The sequence below is a fragment of the Sebastes umbrosus genome, chromosome 17 (genome assembly GCF_015220745.1).
Source record: "Sebastes umbrosus isolate fSebUmb1 chromosome 17, fSebUmb1.pri, whole genome shotgun sequence".
Lineage (NCBI taxonomy): Eukaryota > Metazoa > Chordata > Actinopteri > Perciformes > Sebastidae > Sebastes > Sebastes umbrosus.
In genome coordinates, this window is record NC_051285.1 from 11,558,935 (window position 1) to 11,580,880 (window position 21,946).

General features: G+C 41.3%; 1 protein-coding gene across 2 annotated transcripts; it reads right to left on the reverse strand.

The window, feature by feature from the left end:
* Positions 1-1,078: 1,078 nt before the first annotated feature.
* LOC119476181 (actin filament-associated protein 1-like 1) lies at positions 1,079-21,118 on the reverse strand. 2 transcript variants are annotated; one of them, XM_037749416.1, is made up of 19 exons: positions 20,937-21,118; positions 12,357-12,479; positions 10,401-10,481; positions 10,168-10,253; positions 9,968-10,085; positions 9,764-9,853; positions 9,442-9,656; positions 8,203-8,382; positions 7,983-8,075; positions 7,330-7,432; positions 5,171-5,326; positions 4,660-4,874; positions 4,387-4,532; positions 4,182-4,263; positions 3,812-3,920; positions 3,189-3,353; positions 2,943-3,109; positions 2,240-2,365; positions 1,079-1,940 (listed from the first exon to the last, which is right to left on the reverse strand). In XM_037749416.1, exons 1-19 carry the CDS (start codon positions 20,956-20,958, stop codon positions 1,914-1,916), a joined length of 2,304 nt encoding a protein of 767 aa, XP_037605344.1. In that variant the 5' UTR covers positions 20,959-21,118; the 3' UTR covers positions 1,079-1,913. The 2 variants fall into 2 exon arrangements, with proteins under 2 accessions (XP_037605344.1, XP_037605343.1); XM_037749415.1 differs by lacking the exon at positions 20,937-21,118 and adding an exon at positions 12,688-12,897.
* Between the last annotated feature and the right edge of the window lie 828 nt (positions 21,119-21,946).

The window sequence follows — 21,946 nt, forward strand, 5'->3', positions numbered from 1 at the left end:
CATAACACATAACGTTGGTCTCTATGTGCAGCATGCTGAGAGAGGACTGGTCAGGGACCGTCTACAAAGTGCAACACAGAAAAGAGAAGAATATTCAATAACTTCAGAAATGTACAGTGTAGTACCACCAAAATTACTTCACACATCAATGATCTCCCCATAGTTGTACTACAACACTCAGTTTGGAAAAATACGCTTTTGCATAATTTTGGTGATTTTTTTATGGAAAGAATATTCAATAACTTCACTTTTATAAAGTGTAGTGCCATCAAAATGTCTTAATTAGTTCAATAAGTATAATCAGGAAGAGATTCTTAATGTTCGAGGTGATTTTGGTGGTACTACACTGCATAATACTGAAGTTATTGAATATTTTTCCCATTCAGAATTCAAAAGAATTATGCAAAATCATATTTTTCCAAACTAAATGTTGTAGTACAACTATGAGGAGATCATTGATGTGCGAAGTCATTTTGGTGGTACTACACTGTACATTAATGAAGTTATTGAATATTTTTCCCATTCAAAATTCACTAAAATTATGCAAAAGCATATTTGTCCAAACTAAGTGTTGTAGTATAACTATGAGGAGATCATTGATGTGTGAAGTAATTTTGGGCTATTGAACTCTTGAGCTAACCACTTGACACTTTACCATTATACTGTCACTTTAACTGTATATACTTTACTCACTGTTTACATCTCTTATATATATTCGTCATTATGCATACACATTTATTCCTGTTTACTTGCAGCTTATTCATTTGCAATTCCTGTCTACAAATGTATGTTACTTTATTTCATTTCACTTTATTTTAGGGTTGTTAATCAATTAAAATATTAAATCGCATGATTGTCCATAATTAATTAAGATTAATCGCAAATTAATCACACATTTTTTATCTACACCCCAACAATGTTCAAACAAGTGCTATAGTTTAAATTTACCACTGGATGGCGCTTATAGTTCAGAGTTGTGATTCTGCTGTATGTTTCTTCCAGTAAACCGATCCTGGGAGGAAGTTATCAGGCTGAAACTAAGAAACAAAATGTAAAAAACAGTCAGGTAGACAAAGAGTCTTGGTAAAGTAATCATTTACTCCAACATGTGTGTTTGTTCATATCTCTGTGATGAAAGCAGACACGGGCAGTTATCCTCACGATTCTGAAGTGGGGCGCTAAAGCAAATTTGTCAAAGACATTTGTGTAATCACAAAATACAACAAGATAAAGTGCAAAAGGCAAATATGAAAAACATACACATGTAATGGTTAAAAACCAATAGTTTCACATTACAATAATAAACATTTGTTTCAGGAACAGTGTCATACTCAATATGCTGTTTTCCTACTGGTTTAAATACACCTCACAAGATGTGGGACACTTCTCTCACTAATAAAGATAACTTAAGGTAATAATATTAATCATTTCTTTACTTTTTTAATTTTACATTGACAAGTATCCTGTAAAAAAGGAATAAAATCAGTGGAAGTCTTGCCTGTAACTCACAGTGTTGATGAACCACACTCTCCCTTTGTGATGCATTTCTATGAAATAATCACATTTTCACTTTCTGCAGCCCTGTGCAAATGTAAACACACATGCAAACTCACACAAACATTTATATATATATATCTTCATGTTCATAGTGATCCACATTACTACTGTACTGGTACATCAGTGATATTTACAGTGGTTGAGCACCATGCTGCCTGTACTTGCAAAGATTCCTCTTTTTCTTTTTCGTAAGATGAGGGAAGATTATGTTAGTGTCCTCTTCCCTCTTTCTCCTCTTCTTCCTCCTTCTCAGTGTCAGTTATCTTCATTTGTTTCTTCTTCTTCTACACATCCTTCTGTCACAGCTCAGTTTTTCTCCCTCCATGAATCCATCTGTCGATCTGTTTTTGTTCAATCTAGGTCCCCTTCTTTGACTCCCACTCCTGGAAACCATGACACAGCACAAAATGAGGGAGACATTTCTAGGTGTCCTTATCACACGCACGCACGCACGCACGCACGCACGCACGCACGCACGCACGCACACAGACAACAAACAAACACAAACGACAGCAGTCTTGTGATCACAAATATTTCATCTGGATGAAAGAGTATCTTTTGAAAACTTTTCTTCAAGGGTGTCTCATGTGTTACACAACAGACAGATGCACGCACGCACGCACGCACGTATGCACACACACACACACCCACATCCACACCCACACACACACACACACACTACCTTTGCCTTCTGCAGGACGTTGCCCTTGGAGGAGGCGTAAAGAGTCGGCGGGCGTTTACGCAGCTCACTTGCAGAGTTGATGGGCACAGTCTCATTATAAACCTTTTCCACCTTACTGCCCTGTGCCTAAACACACAAATACACACACAAACACAAATGTCACATTTCACTCATTTAAAGGTACAGTGTGTAGGATTTGGCGGCATCTAGTGGTGTGGTTGCAGATTGCAACCAACTGTGTGCCCCCTCCGCTCACTCCTCCCTTTCCAAGACTGGGGTCACGTGAGCCGACGAGTGCATAACCGTGGTAACGCCGTTAACCTCGCTCAGAGGCCTTCCTTACCATAATAACACTGCTTTAGGAGCAACGAAAGTCTGACGGCGGCTGACGATACCGCGGTTTTGCAAGTATGTCGGCGAACTACGGTGGCTGTCAGGTAACGTAAACACATGAACGACTCTCTCTAGAGCCAGTGTTTGGTTTGTCCGTTGTGGGCTACTGTAGAACAACGATTCTTAGTTTCAGGTGATTATACACTAATGAAAACATAGTTATGAATATTATATTCCATTTCTGCTTATAGATCCCCCGAAATGTTACACACTGTTCCTTTAAGAAGTACAGTAAGTGTATGTCTAAATAAAGTGGCCAGAGCTTGACAGATGACTGATAGAGGAGAGCGTCTCTGCTGTAGCTGCCTACCTTCATGCTGATCTTGGTGTCAGTGGGAGGACCCAGAGCTCCTCTAGCCAGTGATTTCTTCAGGTTTTCTTTGACCTCTGTCAGTCTGAGCTCCAGCTCCACCCTCTCCTCCTCTTTCTGTTTACACAGCGTCTCCAGCTTGGCTAACCGCTGTTCCACACCATGACCTGCACACACACACTCGTAAGTCAGTGCTGCTACGAAGCTGAAGTCTAAACAGTGCTGTGTGTATGATTTGTCTCTGACCTGTAACACTCTTCATCTCCTTCACCTCCTTCTTCTCCCTGCGGAGGGAAATCAGAGCATGTCTGAGCTCTTCCTTTTGCTTCTCCAGCTCCTCTTTCTGAGTCAGGTACCGCCTGGCATCCTCTTCTGCACGCGTCTTCCCATATCGTGCATAGTGATTTACATCTAAAAGCATAAAAATGAGCAAAGTAATGCTAGTGCAGATTTATGATGAGAAAAAAATGCCATTGAGCTAATTAAAGGTCTGAATTGATTACATTATTATGTAGATGAATATATATTTTTTAAAATAATACATCCACAGAGCCTTTAGAAAGGAAGTAAAGTATGGCTTTTCCTGAAAAAAAAACTTTATTACTGTGAATTAGTCTTTTAAAGGGACTGTTTGTAACTTCTTACACTTATAAATCTATCCGGAAAACGGATAAATGGCTGAGATTGACGGTAGGTGCCTGGCAATCATATGTTGTGAAGTGAATGCAATGGAACGGGGGAGTGAGAGGGCGACATCTAGTGGCTGAATGTTATCAATGTTATCAATAGCTATCAAATTTGACACTTTTTTTTATCATATAATTTTTATGCAGACAGTCTGATCAATTATGAAACGAAAGGAGACTCACTGGAGGCGTGTCTCTTGATGGCGGCCTGTTGTTCAGTTTTTTCAGAGTCCCTGCTGGAGAAGGAGGCATGACGTCTCACCTGTCCAGCTCTGCTCTCAACATCCTCCTCCTGTAGGAGAAACAAGTGCCCAGAGCCCATTTTATATTTATGCATCTGTGTTTTTTTAAACTAAAACTGTACAGCCAAAGCCATAAAGTAAGATTTATATGTGTATTTTGATCATGTTTGATTCTGAACAACATACATCTGCAACTGAACATGATAGGAAGAGAGGATCAGTGGTGAGAGTCGAGAGGCAGATAGCTCGAAAAGCTTTAAAGCCTCTCCGAGCTTAATGATTTTGTATTTTATCACATGATGTTTCCTCACCGCAACACTTTCATAGACCTCATCATATGTTCTGGAGTCTGTCGAGGCGCTGCTGGAGGAAGTACCAGTGGTAGTGGCCCACCTGAGAGGAAAAAAAACACAGAAACAGATGTATTTCAGGCTAAAAGCGCATGATAAAGAGACAGAAAACTCTAGATAAATACATGTGGAAACACGTAAATGTATAATGTAGGAAGTGACTCACAGGAAAGAGTGTCTGGCAGCGTGCCGGATGTCAGTGAGCGTGTCCACGTCGATGTAGTCATAGTGCAGCTCTTCAGGGAGAGTGGTGCTGCCGGTCTCTGCGAACAACACACCCAGCCAGCGGCCGAGATCTTCTGAGCAGCTGGCCTGATGGACACACATGGAAAAATGTAGGTGTGTCATCCCTGTGCACATGTTAACTCTCTAACAAACCAAACTGCCAACATTAAATCTCCTCTAACTGATCTCTTGATACCACTATATAGTATCGTACCTCTAAAGATGCTAGTTCGCTGCCTGCCTGCAGGATGCAGAAGGAGAAGGGATGTTTGGCGCCGAGGCCGCCCGTCACCACCTCTGCACCTTTGAGCGGTACCACGGCGACCGGTGGCCGCTGGTCCCCGGGGTCCTTCTGCAAGTACAAGCTTCCTTCTCGCACAACACACCAACGCTCCTTCCAAGAGCCGCTCAGACACACACTGAGGAAGCCTGCGGAGAGAGGGAAAGAGAGGAGTTAATGCGTTATTATCCCGTTAACTTTAACAGTCTTTTAACGGATATATATATTAAAGCAATTCAACAGAATACAATTCTGAATGAGGAAACAATAATTTTATTTATTTAACTTTTGTCACCTATTTGGATTGTATATAATCTGCATCAAACCAAACTAATGTAAAACTGCAAATACTTCGGAAAATAATCTGATCATCAATCCACAAACTAACCAACCAGCCAGTCAATCAAACAAATAAGCATCTTGATCAATTTGTAGTCCTCCTCACCACAGCGTGGGTTGTCATGGTGACCGGAAGACGAAGGAGGGTCTCCCGGTAAAGGAGGTTTCCGTTTGGAGAAAGTGATGATTCGGTTGATTTTCTTCCCAGCTGCTCGGCTCATCGACCCCGTTAGCTCGGAGAACGTCCCGCGCTTTCCCCTGTCTGAAATCAAACACACCCTGGTCAGACTGTGCTGGGGCTGATGATGTGGTCATCGAGTCAAGGAGCACCTGATGTACAGTATCTAGGAGGGGAACCCAACATGATGTACAACCAATAAAAAGAGATAATGTTGCCTCATCAGTGAACTATCTTGCTCTGTGCCAATAATACTTTCTAATCCAAAAAATACACATTTTATTAATTACATTAAAACAAAAACTTGCAATGAAATGAGGAACATTCTTGTGAAAACTCAACCTCCATCAAGTCAGGACTCATTGTACTTTCAGAATTCAACAATAATATATTGTATTGATGAAGAAATGATTCCCGTCAGTGTGTTTACGTGGTCATACTGCATGGACCAGGTGCTGCCGCGCTCCGTCCAGCCTACTTCCTATGATGTCAGTGGGAGACAATCGCAGGAAGAGGACAGGAAGGATGTCATATCTGTTCGCGCCTCACTTCCTGTCTCTCCCTCTCTCTCATGTCTCTTTAGGTTCAGAGCCGCTCGGTCAGTAAACAGGTTGTAACACGACAACATGACTGTGTTTGACTGATATTGTGACCCAACTTTGTGGTTTATCCTTCCTGATGTCGTGGATAGATAAGCAAAAACAGCATATGTGCTTTTGATCAGACTCTTAAAAGGATGTTAATGTGTGTGTGTGTGTGTGTGTGTGTGTGCTTTTGTATTTGTGGGACTTGAATCCATTATTTTTTGGAAAGCACGGCCATCCTTACCATAATAACACTACTTTAGGAGCAGCAGAAGTCAGATGGCGGCTGGCGGTACCACGGTTTTGCACCCTGCGGCTCACGTTTCCACGGTTTCACAAGCGTATCAACTACGGCGGCCTTCAGGTAACATAAAAACGTGAAAGGTTCTCTCTAGAGCCAGTGTCAGAAAAGCCTCTTACACTAGTTTAATGCAATTCAATTCAACAGTACCACAAACGAGAACTTCCAAAAAGGCCATAAAGTTGAATCAACACCTCTCTAAAATAATTATTACAAAAAGTAAAAATTATATTATAACCTTCCTTTTTGAGTATTTTAATATTGCTCTATTTCACTTCATGTGAAACGTAAAACTGATTTTGAGGACTAATCTTATGCTGCCGTTACATAAATGCATCCCGTGAAATGTGATTTGGTGTACTAGGTAACCCCGCCCATCATTTACTGGACTGGACCACTCGTGGTTAGCTAGCTAGTAGAGCATAGTGGGAGGTGTGTGTGTGCGTTTGGGTTCCAGTTGGCAAAAACTTTGTTTACGTTTCCACAGAATGCGGTTGAGGTCTAAATTATTCATTTCCACCCTATCCTCCTCCTGACCTAACAACGTGGGTGAGGAAGGTGGTGAGCAGTCCTAAAGCACTGCCCCAAGACATCATGGACAAATCTTTAAATATGTATCACAATTAAAGTAATTATTTTCTAATTTACAATCATAAAAGACACCTTACATCTAGTCTCAATTGCAAACAATCACACACAGACACTATTGTTAAATCTCACTATGATGATTTAATCTGCAATATAAGAGTAGTGCGCTGTCTCCCTCAGCTTGTTTCACTAAAACAACAATTTAAGTGGACCTATTACGCTCATTTTCAGGTTCATACTTGTATTTTGGGTTTCTACTACAACATGTTTACATGCTTTAATGTTCAAAAAAAGTTTTATTTTGCTCATACCGGCTGTGCTGCAGCACTTCTTTTCACCCTCACTCTTCGGATTCCGCTCTAACTAGCTTTGTTTGAGGGCGTGCCAAACTAATCGCTAGGCATGTATTATGCTAATTTGTTACTTGGTGACATCACCATGTTATGGAAGAAAAAGGTGGGACTTCAAGCGAGGCGTTTCAGGCAGTTCAGGAGCAGTGTTTCTGTGGGGGAGAGTAACTCCTTTTGGGCGTGGACTTTGGGCTGTGTGACTTTGCAGACCTTTTACATGCACAAAAAACGATATAACACACAAAAGGAAAGGGGGAAACCTACTCAGTGAATCAATTGTGTCCCGTCCTGATCCCTGTGCAATCGACTGGTTTTCTGCTGTTGGCCCGCTGTCTGAGTCTGACGCCTGCCGCTCACACAGCAGCACCTGGCAAAGAAAAATAACCTTTATTACTTATTTTTCCTTGTTGAATAACAGGAGTAGGAATGTGACATATGGAAAGATATATCTACCCTGTTTGAACAAAACCCGAGCAAAATCATGCCAACAAAAAATGACACAGAAGTTTCTTAAAAAAGGTCTTATTGACTTTATGTATTTTTAAAACTATTCTGCCAACATGGGGTGTAACTGCCATGTCACCATGCACTCAAGTTCGCTGGCTCTGCAGCTGTGCTCCAAAACTTTGTTGAGGGTAAGGAGCTCTTTGAAAACTGGGCAGCTCAGCAACCGCAATAATGTCACCTCACTCACTATAAGTAGAAGCCAAAGGAACAGTTGTGTCATGCGTGGGCTTTGTCAGCGACAGACATTGAAATGTAAAAACTAGTGTTTAGATTCAGAAAGAAATACACCTCAGTAAAACTCAGAAATAGTAGACTGGCAAGAAATTTGTGACTGGTTTACTTTATGACATACAGAGGCAGAAACACAAAGATAATACTCTAGATAAACACTCAGAAACACACGCACACACCTTGTCAAGCTCCAACTTCCTTTGTATAATGGGAGAAGTGGATATGTCCAGTCCTTCAGTGTTGCTACATTGGCTGCCAACATCTTGCACCACCTGGTTCCAGAAAAAGAAAACCTTTCACTTTGACTAAAAACAACCTTGTGTTTTCCCCTTCAGCAATATTCCCCCATGTCCTCCCCAATTCAGCACCAGCCCTCTGATACAGTGAATAAAAAGGTACCTTGAGCCACCGCTGGGCCTGCTCTTTACTCTGAACAGCCAGGACCAGAGCTTCGCCTCCAGGCAACGAGAAGCGCAACTCGTGTCTCTTTTTGCGGCCTTCCTTTGGGACGTAGATGACGTTGCACAGATTCAGCGGGAGCTCTGTGTGTGGAGTGCTCTCTTTGATGCTCTTATAGCACTGTTAAAAAAAAAAGATACCGAAAGTCACAAAAAATGACTTTGATGTATCATTTGATGCCATTTCGCTTTGGTACTGAAACATAACATTTGAAAATGTACCAGCAATGTCGTCTTAATGTTACCATTCCAACAGAAAAAGCATTTTCTTTTACCTAAAACTAAATGAAAGATATACCATTATAAGTACTGGCATACCTAGAGGGGTTCTTTCTAACTATGCATCATATTGTTTTGTATTCCACAACCTTTTCAATGCTTTCTGAAGATGTGGTTGCTTGGGGTTACACCAATGTCTTTCCTGTTCGGTCACCTGTTGTAGATTGCCATTATATTATAATGTGTATATACATAATGTGATGTTGTAGTGCTGTTTGTGCCTGAAGAAGATTGATTGAAATGTTCCACATTTTCACCAGTTTACTTTGCCGTGAGGAAGCTATAAAGTCTATGTTTCCAACAGAGAACTGAAGCCATTATCTATGCTCTCGCAAAAGCAACCAGACTCCGTTGGAAAAATCTATAATTTGACTTCACAGAACACAGGAGTTGCTGGTCTACCGCTGCTTTGATCGGTTGGTTTGGATTCACACAATGGATAGAATGTCTTCAGTTCCACATCGGAAAGGGCTGACGACAAAGTAAAGCGGTGAAAATATTCTAAATATAGAGTACACTTAAACTGATATTGATTTTTTTTAGGTGAGTCTTTCTTTTAGGTGTCTAAAATATGTTTCGCTGCCGGCCCCTTCCACAGCACTGTATTGCATCGGTTCTGTGTGGTAACGCCTGTCTGTTTGTCCAAACTGGGGACATGCCAGCCGTCATCTACTGTAGGTAATACACTGACTATGGATAAGTGCCTCATACAACCCCACTTCAAAACACCCAAACTATCCCTTTAATGTGGAAGCAAAGAATGGTGTGCAAATTCTTTGCCATAATCTCTCCTGTTTGAGTTTTTTTTGGATGTGTGTACTTTTTGTACATAAATAACACCAGATATACATTAGATCCTTTGGTTTGACAGTATATAAAACCCATAAAGAGCTCGATTTACCTGCAGTTTATTGTCTCGGACAACGACTAGCTGTTTAGCCCACTGGCCAAAGCGCTTCTTTCGCAGCAGGAAGGCACAGATGCGGCAGTCCTTGACTGGTCCATCGGTACTCTCCTCCGCCGTCCATCTCTGAGTTTGTTCTCGCCCTTTGGCCTCTTCGTCCTCTTCTTCTTCGTAAGACTCGTAGGAGCTGCTCAGAGCATCGGAGTCATTGTCTGAGCACCAAAAAATAATGATTACTTTACAAAACAATTTCTGGTTCTGTTAACTCATGCCTTTGTTTGTATTTGTAAATTTGAAGAAGAAGAGAGGGTCGACTCACAGGAGTTTTTGGGCGGCCCATTGATCCTGGTGATGGGGTAGTTATTGTCCGCATCTTCATAGTAGGCATCCTCCACAGAGTTCCTGGAATCTGCAGGAGAGGAGTACAAGAGTTGAGATGAAAATAGAAAAGAGGTACTTCTAATAATTCAGTTGGTTACAATTATTCATGCACATTTTTTGTTTTGTGGTTTGTGTACAGAACTGTTCATGTTGGTGGTGAAGTACTGAGGGGTGGACCCAGGATCTAGAGGAACAGCCTCTTCATAGTAGTCATCAGGAAGGGGAGTTGTTGGCACAGGAGGGGGCGTGTCAGTCGGCGTCTGAGGTGAAAGTTAAAACAGTTGTAGTTAACAGGACAACAGAGGCAGATGGACTGACAGGTAGATACTGTAGACGACTTACAGATTTATTAGGATGAGTCTTCTCCTCTTCCTCTTTGTCCTCTTTCTGCTCCATTGGAGATGCACTGAGCATGTGCAAATCACAGTCTGGAGGAACAACAGAGGATTCATGTTATCATAAATATAATATTCTGTATAGCTATAATACATTTTATAACATTATTCATTTTGTAGATAATATACACCTCTTCATAAGACATCATAAAATTGAACTGGTTTTGAAGGTGTACTCACCAAAATCCTCAAACAGAGACTCTACAAAACTGGTGCCGTTGCCGTAGAGACAGCTGTTCATGTAGACGTCTGATCCATTGACTGTGGAAAAGATAAATTAGGGGGTTAGAAATGGGATCAAAGTTAGGGTTAGGATTGTGGTGTATGCTGGGGTCAGGAGAGCCAGGACTATCAGAGTGTACAGAAACAACGCAGCAAATAGAGTGCTGCAGGAATGAGTCCTAAAACCCAGAAATGAGTTAGCATTTTTATACAAATTGTATGGGGACCCCGAAGCCAGACAAAAAGGGATTGTGCAAAATTGGAGCTTGTAAATCTTTGTACCGAAAGATCAAAGATAACTGAAGTCATACAATGTGTGTGAACGTTTGTCAAACCTCCCAGACTCTCTGGAAGTGTTTTCGAATCGGCGTGAGAAAGAAATCCCCGAAGTATTTGGCTGTAAAAAGCTGAATTGAAGTGCAAGAGTGAGTATGGGCAGGGCAGCCTGGGTCCATTCAAACAACTGCGAGGATGTGTCACTACTGTATCAGGATGTTTTGCTTTTCTCCTTTCTTTGACCTCCTCTCATCATCCTCTCTAAACTTTACATTTCATTATCCTCTTACCGTAATCCTTTTATCCTCTCTGACATCCTACTGTATCCATCTCCCTGATAAACAAGGATTTACTGTAAAGACTTCAGTAAGATCTGATGGATGTCCATGCGCATGTTTCTAAATGCAACACTATTACAGCACTGTACTAATGCAGTGTTATGCTGTAGCAGTATGACTGGCTCATGACAAGAAGGTTGCCCCATTACGTGAAGATGAGTAAGAAAGAAATGCTCTGTCCCCGTCTGAATAAACACTGCTTTAGTGTGACCTTGAACAAATTGCTCAATTTAGAAAAATGCTTCGGCTGCAAGAGTCACACTGAATTAATGTGAGACAGGATGCAGCTGAAAACCCGCAAGCATGGTCATTCAAATTCCATCAGATAAATAAAATCTCATTTGTAGTTGTACCTCAATAAACATTCCCTGTTAGAATAGAAATATGTGAGTGTTATTTTTATTTATTTATTATTATTATTTATTTATATTATCTAAAGCTGCATTACATAGAAATGGAGCAAATACGATTAAAAAAAAGTTATTTTTATAAAACGGTCACTATGTTCTGACAGTAGTGCATGAGACAGGTAATCTGAAAAAAAAATCATGTGCCTCTGTGTCCTCCAGTGCTCCTAGTGGCATCTGCAAGATTTCACAGACTGGAGGAAAACAAGCAGTAAGAGCTGATCAGGAGCCTTGCCGTCTCTGAGCAGCTGTCAATCACTCGCAAGTCACAATCTCCGATCAAACGGTCAAACTAGGCAGCGCTGCTCAAATACGAAATCAATATTCTGTTACTGTAATGCCACCATGGTGAGATCAGTTGAGGAAATACCAAGAACCGCCCTCAAGCCAGAGCAAACGTTCTTATTTTACAGCTAAACAGTACACTACAAGATGTTTTTCTGAAAACATTTAAGGTGACAAATAGGCATTACAGTAACAGAATATTGATTCATGATCAGCACTGCCTAGTTTGACCATTTGATCAGAGTTTGCAAGTGATTTGCAGCTGCCTCCGTTGAATAAACAGCCAATAGTAACGCTCAATAGGATCTCTGAAATTAACTGTGATTAGCTAAAGTCTTCCGTCACGGGACAGATTTTATAAAGCCTGAAAACAGAGCCATGAGGAGGTGCAGAAGTCTAGTTTTCTCACTTGAATTACAATATGCTGAAAGGTTATTGTGGATTTTTTTGCCCAATGATGCCAAAAACATTCTGCATACTGCAGGTTTAAGTGATACATTTTAAAGGGGCTTGTCACATCACTGGACCTAATGATACTTATAAGGTAAGGAATATAGAGCAGAGGTTATACACACTGCCCCCCTCCATCCGAGACTTTAATTGTGTACCTGACATGGAGTCCAGGATGTTACGTACGGAGGCCATCTTGTCAGCAGTGGCAGGACTGACCGTCTCTCGGTCCAGCATCTTCAGCAGAGAGCCTAGCTCATTCACAAGTCGCTCCATCGCAACTGAAAAACACAAAGGAACACATTATGTTTGCAGAATGGCAATCAAATATTATTTGGCGTCGACAAGCACCATCATAAAAAAAGCCTAACGTGGCTAAATGCTTGTGCTATTACACATATCACATATCAATTTATCACACATATGCAAGGCCACATAGGCAAGTGCCAGTTCACGAGGGGCATGAAGTCAGTTTAGAACTCAGCTTACCGCCTGTTGCAACAGCTGACAGGGTGGACATATTTAACACACTTGCGAACACATCGCCCTGTTCGTTTTGTCCGCCTCAGAGTCTTTTTGTGTATGAGTGAGTCCGTTCCCTCGTCCCTGCACCACCACAGATTAAATCCCACGTTCAGTTTGGACATTTCAAGCTTTCTTTGAAAAATAATTGTTTTCATGTTCAACGCTGACATCCTGTGTGTCGGTGAATGTGTGTGTGTTGTTGACCTTGACATTGTTCCAAAAGCTCTGCCACACTCTCACACATCCTGCCTGCTCAGAGCAAAGAGAGACAGAGAGAAAAGGAGCTGAGGAGGTGGGGGCAGGACGCTTCCTTCCCTAAAGGAAATGGAGCCAAAGTAAAGAATAAAATCTGTAGTTCCACTAGAGAGACAATAGGATATTGTAACTCGCCTGTTAGTTCATTCAGTTGATCATTCATTCATAAGAGTTTTCTGAGAGGGCAGACGTTTGAAATGAAAGACATTAGTTTGACGCTGTAATCCTCTAATTAAATACTAGATATTGGCCACTATTGATATGATTAAGTGTTATTCCTGCCGTTGAACAGATGGAGTGGATCATTAAGACTTTAAGAGCTGCTAACCGTAAAATTATTTCATTTCAGTTTGGGTTTCAGTGGAAAGTTGGCCATGGCCCACATCCTCTTTAAGTGGCTTTTTCCACACTGCCAAGAAAAATATTTGAGGGGAAACATTAAATCTTTGTCATTTTTGGCATTAAAATTGTAAAATTTTACAATGTCGTTTCACCCAAAACACAAACAAGGTTGACAGGAAGTTCAAGGACATGTCGGCACACAGTTGAGAAGGGGTTTCTTTAAACTACTGTGCTACCCACTGAGAAAGATATCCTTTATAAATCTTCTCTAAGAATAAATAACAAAATAATTCTTGTCCTTCTTACAGTCTGAATAAACTCTGAAAGCACTGAACCAAGTGTACTTCCTCAGTCTTGACTATTCAGTCAGATGTTAAGACATAAGACATAGGGCTGTCAATGGATGAAAACATTTAATCGTGATCAATTGCATGATTGTCCATAGTTAATCACGATTAATCATATATTAATTACACATTTTTTATCTGTTAAAAATGTACCTTAAAGGGAGATTTGTCAAGTATTTAACACTCTTATCAATGTGGGAGTGGGCAAATATGCTTGCTTTATGCAAATGTATGTATATATTTATTATTGGAAATCAATTAACAACACAAAACAATGACACATATTGTCCAGAAACCCTCACAGGTACTGCATTTAGCAAAACAAATATGCTCAAATCAGAACATGGCACACTCAAGCCCAACAGGCTGTCAGTGTATTGACTATGACTTGCCCCAAACTGCATGTGATTATCATAAAGTGGGCATGTCTGTAAAGGGGAGACTCGTGGGTACCCAAAGAACCCATTTTCATTCACATATCTTGAAGTCAGAGGTCAAGGGACCCCTTTGAAAATGGCCATTTTTCCTCACCGAAATTTAGTGTAAATTTGGAGCGTTATTTAGCCTCCTTCGTGAAGCTAGTATGACATGGTTGATACCAATAGATTCCTTAGGTTTTTCTAGTTTCATATGATGGCAGTATCTTCACTCTAACTTAAAACTGAGCCTGCTACACCCCGAAAAATCACAAGTTGCGTTAAAGAAGTTAGTTATTATCGCGTTAACTTTGACAGCCCTAGTTAAAACGAATGTGGAAAAAAAAGATTAAAAACATAACGTTTCTAGCAGCAGGTAAATATAGATGTTTAAAAATGCACTGAAAAATGTGCAATTCACTGGAAAGTTTTGTGTTACAAGGGTTAAGTTAAAATAAGATCAAAACAGTCTCTTTTTTTCTCCCACACAGTGAGGACAAAGAGAGAAAAGCCCTCACAGCCTCTTCCGCCACCCCCCCCTCGTCTGACAATACTCTATTGTCTCCGCAGGGGCCAAAATTAGACGACCACAATGCTCCGCTAGACCAGAGCAAACAATACAATGTCAGAAACCCCAGCAAAAAACAAAACAGGAACCAACACACACACACACACACACACACACACACACACACACACACACACACACACACACACACACACACACACAGTCTAAGAGGGGCGTGGTGCAACACAGCTGCATCGCTTCGATCCACGGGCATTCAGGGTTAAAGGATATATCTCCAGCAGCTGTGTGTGTAAGTGTGTGTGAGTGTGTGTGAGTGTGTGTGTGGAGTGTTTCTCAGCCAGCAGCTGTGGTTTCCTGTCTTAGCTGTCGACAGAAGCGTCTCTCCACTCCTTGATCTTGACTCTCTCCTCCATCCTACCGCGAGCCTCACCTCCTCTCGCTCTCCCCCCACTCCCCCCTCTCTTTTTCCATTTTCTCTCCATCCTGCTGTTTCTCATTCTGTCCCAACGTCCTGTGTCGTCCTAAACTCTCCCTCCGTGTCTGTTCACACTTTTGCTTCCAGATTTTTTTGTCTGTTTATTCACTTTCTATTGAATAAGCAGTTAAAGAAGTTCCTCTATTGATCTATTATAACTTGACTTTTCTAGGAAATGTTGCAACACAGACTGAAAAAACAACCAGATTTGATGTAATCAATCTCAGAGTAAACAAAGCCAGCAGCAGTGGGCTGATGGGAGTTTCAGACTGGGCCTTTGGTCTATTTTCTGTTTCTGGAAGTCTAACTTTACTGTGAAGGCCGTCCATTCAATTATATCTCTCTCTCTCTCCATGTCTGTGTACATCTTTCTCTCTCTCTCTCATTCTCTCGGGGGGACCGGAGGGTTCAGAGGCTGAGAATCAGCTGTTCTGGAGGCTTGTGGTCGGTCTCACCCACAGAGGGATCTTTGTAACCCCCCATTCCACACACACTCGCTCACACACACACACACACACTGCACAGATTTCCTCTTCGAATTTGCTAATGGATGTTCACTTAAAGCAGCAGTGGGTAGAATTGGAGTAAATATGATTAAAAAAAAGTATTTTTTTTTAAAACGGTCACTATATCCTTGACAGTAGTGCATGTGACATAATGGCATCTGCAAGATTTCACAGACCGGAGGAAAACAACCAATCAGAGCCAAGCTGGAGTCTGCCATCTCTGAGCAGCTGTCAATCACTCATGAACTCCGATCGAACGGTCAAACTAATCAATATGAATCGATATTCTGTTACTGTATTGCCTATTTCTTGCCTCAAATATTTTCAGGAACATCTTGTAGTGTACTGTTTAGCTGTAAAATGAGAAAGTTTGTGACCCGGCATGTCATGTTGAGAACAGTTGAGGAAATACCAAGCACCACCCACCAGCCGGAGAAATAGGCGAGAAATAGGCATTACAGTAACAGAATATTGATTCATATTTGATCATCGCTGCCTAGTTTGACCATTTGATCAAAGTTAACAAGTGATTTACAGCTGCCTCCGTTGAATGAACGCTCAATAGGAACGCTCTTTCTCTCTGAAATGACCTGTGATTGGCCAAAGTCTCCCGTCACGCGCTAGATTTTCTAAAGCCTGAAAACAGAGCCATGAAGCGGTGCAAAAGTCTAGTTTTCTCTCAGAACACTTGAATTACAATATGCTGAAAGGTTATTATGGCATTTTTGCCCCAATGTTGTCAAAAATATTCTGTCTACTGTTTAACTCACAGGGCACACTATTCATTTTTCTCTTAAACAAAGATATAATACAGAACAAACAAGTCACAAGAACGCTTTAGAAACTGTGTTTGTGTCTTTTACTCATATTTCTGTGTGTGTGTCTGCAGACAGGCCTCCTGTCCTGAGGAAGCTCAGTCATGAGACCTGAGCCATGCGACTCTAATTTGAACTGATTTATCGTGTTTGGTTGCAGCTCAGAGCAAAACAACTACTATTGCTCACTGCTGCTGCTGTTTACCCCAACCACATAATGCTTACGGGCGACAGGGTGACGAAGAAAAGATTTATATCTCCTCCTAACCTGAGGCTTTGACTCCCATCCATTACACCCGTCTAACCCATCAATCACACCAACACAGGCTAACCTCCTCCCTGACTCGCCTATCCCATCCAAACTCCTTTTGATTTCATTTCCCTTCAGGACAAAATATATGAGTGCACTGAAATGAATTGTTGTTTCCATGAATCATGTTGCCTGAGGGCACATGATTATCTGTAACACGGAACATTCAAGTTGTACTTATGTGACACACAAACATACGTTTTCATGCCTCCAAAGTGTGTGAAGCTGCTGTTTTGCACTCCAGCAGGCGCCCTCTTCCTGCCTCCCCCACACTCCCAGAGGCTGAGGTCCCTTCAGATCCCACATTCTCCAATTCCACTCGTTTCTATCCCTCCTCCCTCTCTGATCCTTCTCCTTTTAACTCCTCTCCCTCGTCTGCCTCCCTCCATCCCCTTCTCCAGACACCCGTCCTCTTCACACGGAGGTCAGAGTTCAAGTCTTGGCCGACCCCAGCCGGCTCCCTCTCAGACAAAAGTCTCCTTCAGAGATTTCAGCATCCTGTAACTCATGTTTTCGTGACAACAGTTCGATGGTGTCACTGCTCGCCCCGGGGTTAGCATTCACAGTCTGACACTTTCAAAAGTCCCCATCAGAAAGATCTTTAAAAAGAAACAGCTGGGGGAAAATAGGACTTTTCTCTTTTTTTCACATTCTTTCATTATCTTATCACTTTCCTCAGATAGTAAATGGTGAGGAGGAGACACAGGAAACAGAGGAGCGGGACACTGGCGCAGACACTGTGGCACAGCGTGAGTCTGATTTAAAACCCAGACTGTTATGTGCTGTGGTTTCACCAGGTAAGGAGCCATTCAGATAGTGACCATATGAACTTCAACAAAGAAACTGTTGAAGGATGTTAGTGTGAAAAAGATCCCCTTTCTGCCAGTTGAAGGAAAAGTTTGACAGTTTGGAAAATAAGCTTTCTTGCCCAGAGTTGGATGAGAAGATTGATCCATAAATGTGAAGCTGACAACCAGAAGATGGTTAGCTTCACTTAGCATAAAGACTGGAAAAAGCTGGCCTGGCTCTGTCCAAAGGTAACAAAATCCTAGAGCACCATTAAAGCTCCAATTAACATGCCGAATCTCGTTTGTTTAATCTGTAAGGCACGGCAAGGCAATTTTATTTATAGAGATAGTGCTCTATAAATAAAATTCCATTGCCTTACAGACACAAGGCAATTCAAAGTGCTTTACAGGGGCATATATTAAACATAAGACTGGAAACAAAAACAGAAAGGGAGAACAAGCAAATAAGTAGTTCAAAATGAGAAAGAAATTGCATTTTTAAAAGCAATAAAAACTAAAACTAATGACAAAGGCTAACTGTTTTGATGAACACTTCATTCCAAAATAGCCACTGCTGCTGTTATAATTATAATTTTTACAGTCATTAATGTAGAATCTTTTTTTAAACATGTGCATATCATCTGTCACTGCCAATATAAATCCTACACGCTGTCTGTGCATACAATATATAGACATGTATACATGTACATACTGTATATAATCCAGCCCATGTATGTCCATCCGGTATTTATTTCTACACTATCTGTATTGTCTACACTTAAGAAACACTTGTATATAGATATATTTATTTTATTCCTTATTTTATTGTTGGTCATTGGTGTTTTATATATATATATATATTCATATAATATCTATATACACCTATTTTTCACTACTTGTGTACATAACAGTCCTGTCTATTCCTCACCATTATTTCTCCAGCGTTGTTGTCTCAACTCTACAGCTCTATGCAGCTTTCAGACTTTGACATTTGAGAAAAACACTGTTTTGCTTTTTTGCCAAGAGTTAGATGAAAAGATACACACACACCTGCACACACAAACATAAACACTGTTATTCTATGGGTGTTTTTTTGCGACAGTGTTTCCTGTGAGTGATATGCTGGTGGTGATAATATAACCATCAGCTGGACAAAACATGATCCAATGTTTTTTCCTGTTTGGTAGAAGAGTGTTATCACCACATCAGCTTAGTTTCCACGTACACCACACCAACATGTACAGACCTGCTGATATAGATATCTCTGTCACAGAAACATGTATTATACGGACTTTGAAAGTGAGTGGAAAGGGAGGGGTGGGTGGGTAGAGGATCACTGGGTGAGGAGAAGGGAAAGGGAAAAGGAAATGTAAGGGAACCATGGTCGAGGTCAAGGCTTGTGACGGTCGTTAAACTCAGATCATTGCCCGTGTGTAGTTCTAATACTGCCTTGTCCAAAGCCATTTTACAACTTAAAATGCTCCCATTTGTTGCAGCAAGTTGCAATATTGGCTCAGAATACCATTATCAATTATTCCTGCTTTTTTTTTTTCTCCACAGAGAGAGTATTCTCTTCAAGACTGCACAGCTGCACAAGTTTGTTCAAGTGTTTCAGAGGCCTTCTTCGTCGAAGACATTTTGAGTTGTCACAGTATAGGAGAAGCACAGGTGTAAATAATACATTTAATGATGGCTGATGATTAATGATGGGGCTGCACAGTGGCTCACAGCCAGAGGGTCGCAGGTTCAAACCCGGCTTGGGGCCCTTCTGTGGGGAGTTTTGCATATTCTCCCCATGTTAGCGTGGGTTTTCTCCGGGTTCTCCGGTTTCCTCCCACAGTTTCCTCCCCCCCCCCCACACCACCAGCGACCCTGAATAGGATAAGCGGTTACAGATAATGGATGGATGGATGATTAATGATGGCCTCGCAGTTGTATAGGCCAGTGGTTACCAAACTTTTCACGTCAAAGAGCCCTGAACTGACACAAAATAAACTACGGACCACCATTTGATAAGAGTTTTGCTTTTAGATGTTCTATTAAAGAAAGTGTATGAAACCCATGACCAAAATAGTCATACATTCTGTAATTGTGTTACTTATGATTGGAATTATAGAGGAAATTAATTATTCCCCTTTTTGCCTGGAACCCCTCAAAGACCCCTGGAGGTCCCCATACACCTCTTTGAAAACCACTGGTATAGACTACATCCTGGCTCACTGTCACACTGTAATGACTTACTGGGATACTTGACTAAAACAGCGCTGCTTCTCCTACTAAGACAAGTGAAAATGTCTGATGTGACAAATGTAACATTGTTAGTGAGTAGACGCTACTTAGAAAAACACCATCATATATATAATTGATCACCTTCACAACATAATCATGATTACATAGCTGTATAAGAGCTGACCCCACTAACTGTTAATTAAAAAAGGCTGACCTGGAGCTGCATTTGTGCTCAGGCTTTAAACAGTGTCAGTAGCTTTGACTGAATTTTGTTTCTAAAATTCCTGTACTTCTATTTATCCTTCTTTTTAAGGGATGATTTTTGTGTAAATTCATATATTCATATATGCAGGACAGATAATAATGCATACAGTGCACTTTCATAGTCTAAGCTACTGGAGTTACCCTGCACTATACTCATCTTTAACAATCTCTTCTGCACTTTTTAATAGTCCTGTATCACAGCTGTTACCCTGCACTATATTCAGTTTTAACAGTTTTCTTCATCTCCTTGTATTTTTTATATCTGGTATATTTTTTGGTTCTTTGCACTACTAACTTTTTTACTGCCTTTTTACTAACATGTTTTGCACTATGGAAGTGTGATGCTGGAAACTTGAATTTCCCTCGGGATCAATAAAGTTACTATCTATCTATCTATCTATATATCTGCCTAATGGGCATATTAGATCAATTAGCTGTATAGGCAATAATAAAGGGATGTTTTAACAAAGCATGAATGAATGCTTTTCTTTCTCTCTGATTTTTCATGCATAATGGTCATTAATCAGATAATCACTTGTTGTGATCCTCAGTGTGCCAGATGTTTCAGTTCAGGCCACTGCCTGCTTCATCACCTGGTGTCACATAATAATGCAGCTTCCTGTTTTGCAGCCCTGTTTTGTCGCCTGAAGGAATCAGAAACAGAGCATCCATTCAGCTCAGCTGCTGCTGCTTCACATCCAGCAACGCTGCTGCTTCCAACGGGGCACTTTCTCTCTTGGTATCAGATTGCATCACACTACTACCTGAGAGAGGAGAGGAGAGTACCTCCTCCTGCTTCATCCATCACACACGCTCACACACAGCGCACCAACCGGCGTGTAGGTGTTATGACATCACTCGCCCGTTACTCCAGCAGTCTTAAAGTTACTGTAGTTCTTTTGTTGCGAATAAATATGATATTAAAAGAGTTACTCACCACTTTGACGTTTGGAGTCCATGTCGTTTGGTAATTTAAAGTCTGGGTGCTATTTATTCCTTCGGTAGTAGTTTCATTTGAAAGTTACGGTTGTTAAACATGTGAAGCGTGTTTGCCAGAAGACACTAGCCGAGCTCTGTGAGCCTCTGTCCGGCCACAGTGAGTCAGAGCGGCCGCTACAGTTTACCAGTCTGACTCCTCGGCAACCACTGGTTCATCATCCACAGCTCCGCTCCGCGGGGTCCTAGTGCTAGTCAGAGCAAATCTACTAAACATGTGGGTTTTACCCATATAGACTGTGACCCATAAACATAGACTGTGACCCATAGACTGTGACCCATAGACTGTGACCCATAGACATAGACTGTGACCCATAGACATAGACTGTGACCCATAAATATAGACTGTGACCCATAAACATAGACTGTGACCCATAAACATAGACTGTGACCCATAGACTGTGACCCATAGACATAGACTGTGACCCATAGACTGTGACCCATAGACATAGACTGTGACCCATAAACATAGACTGTGACCCATAGACATAGACTGTGACCCATAGACTGTGACCCATAGACATAGACTGTGACCCATAGACTGTGACCCATAGACATAGACTGTGACCCATAAATATAGACTGTGACCCATAAACATAGACTGTGACCCATAAACATAGACTGTGACCCATAGACTGTGACCCATAGACATAGACTGTGACCCATAGACTGTGACCCATAGACATAGACTGTGACCCATAAACATAGACTGTGACCCATAGACATAGACTGTGACCCATAGACTGTGACCCATAGACATAGACTGTGACCCATAGACTGTGACCCATAGACATAGACTGTGACCCATAAACATAGACTGTGACCCATAGACTGTGACCCATAGACATAGACTGTGACCCATAGACTGTGACCCATAGACATAGACTGTGACCCATAGACTGTGACCCATAGACATAGACTGTGACCCATAGACAAAGACTGTGATCCATA

Excerpts from the sequence above, each read along its gene's own strand:
- LOC119476181 (XM_037749415.1), bottom strand. The coding sequence starts at position 12,718 with ATGTCCACCCTGTCAGCTGTTGCAACAGGCG. Across the intron at positions 7,433-7,982 it reads GGAAGTTGGAGCTTGACAAG|GTGCTGCTGTGTGAGCGGCA; the intron begins GTGTGTGCGTGT and ends TTTCTTTGCCAG. Across the intron at positions 4,264-4,386 it reads GCTGCCAGACACTCTTTCCT|GTGGGCCACTACCACTGGTA; the intron begins GTGAGTCACTTC and ends TTTTCCTCTCAG.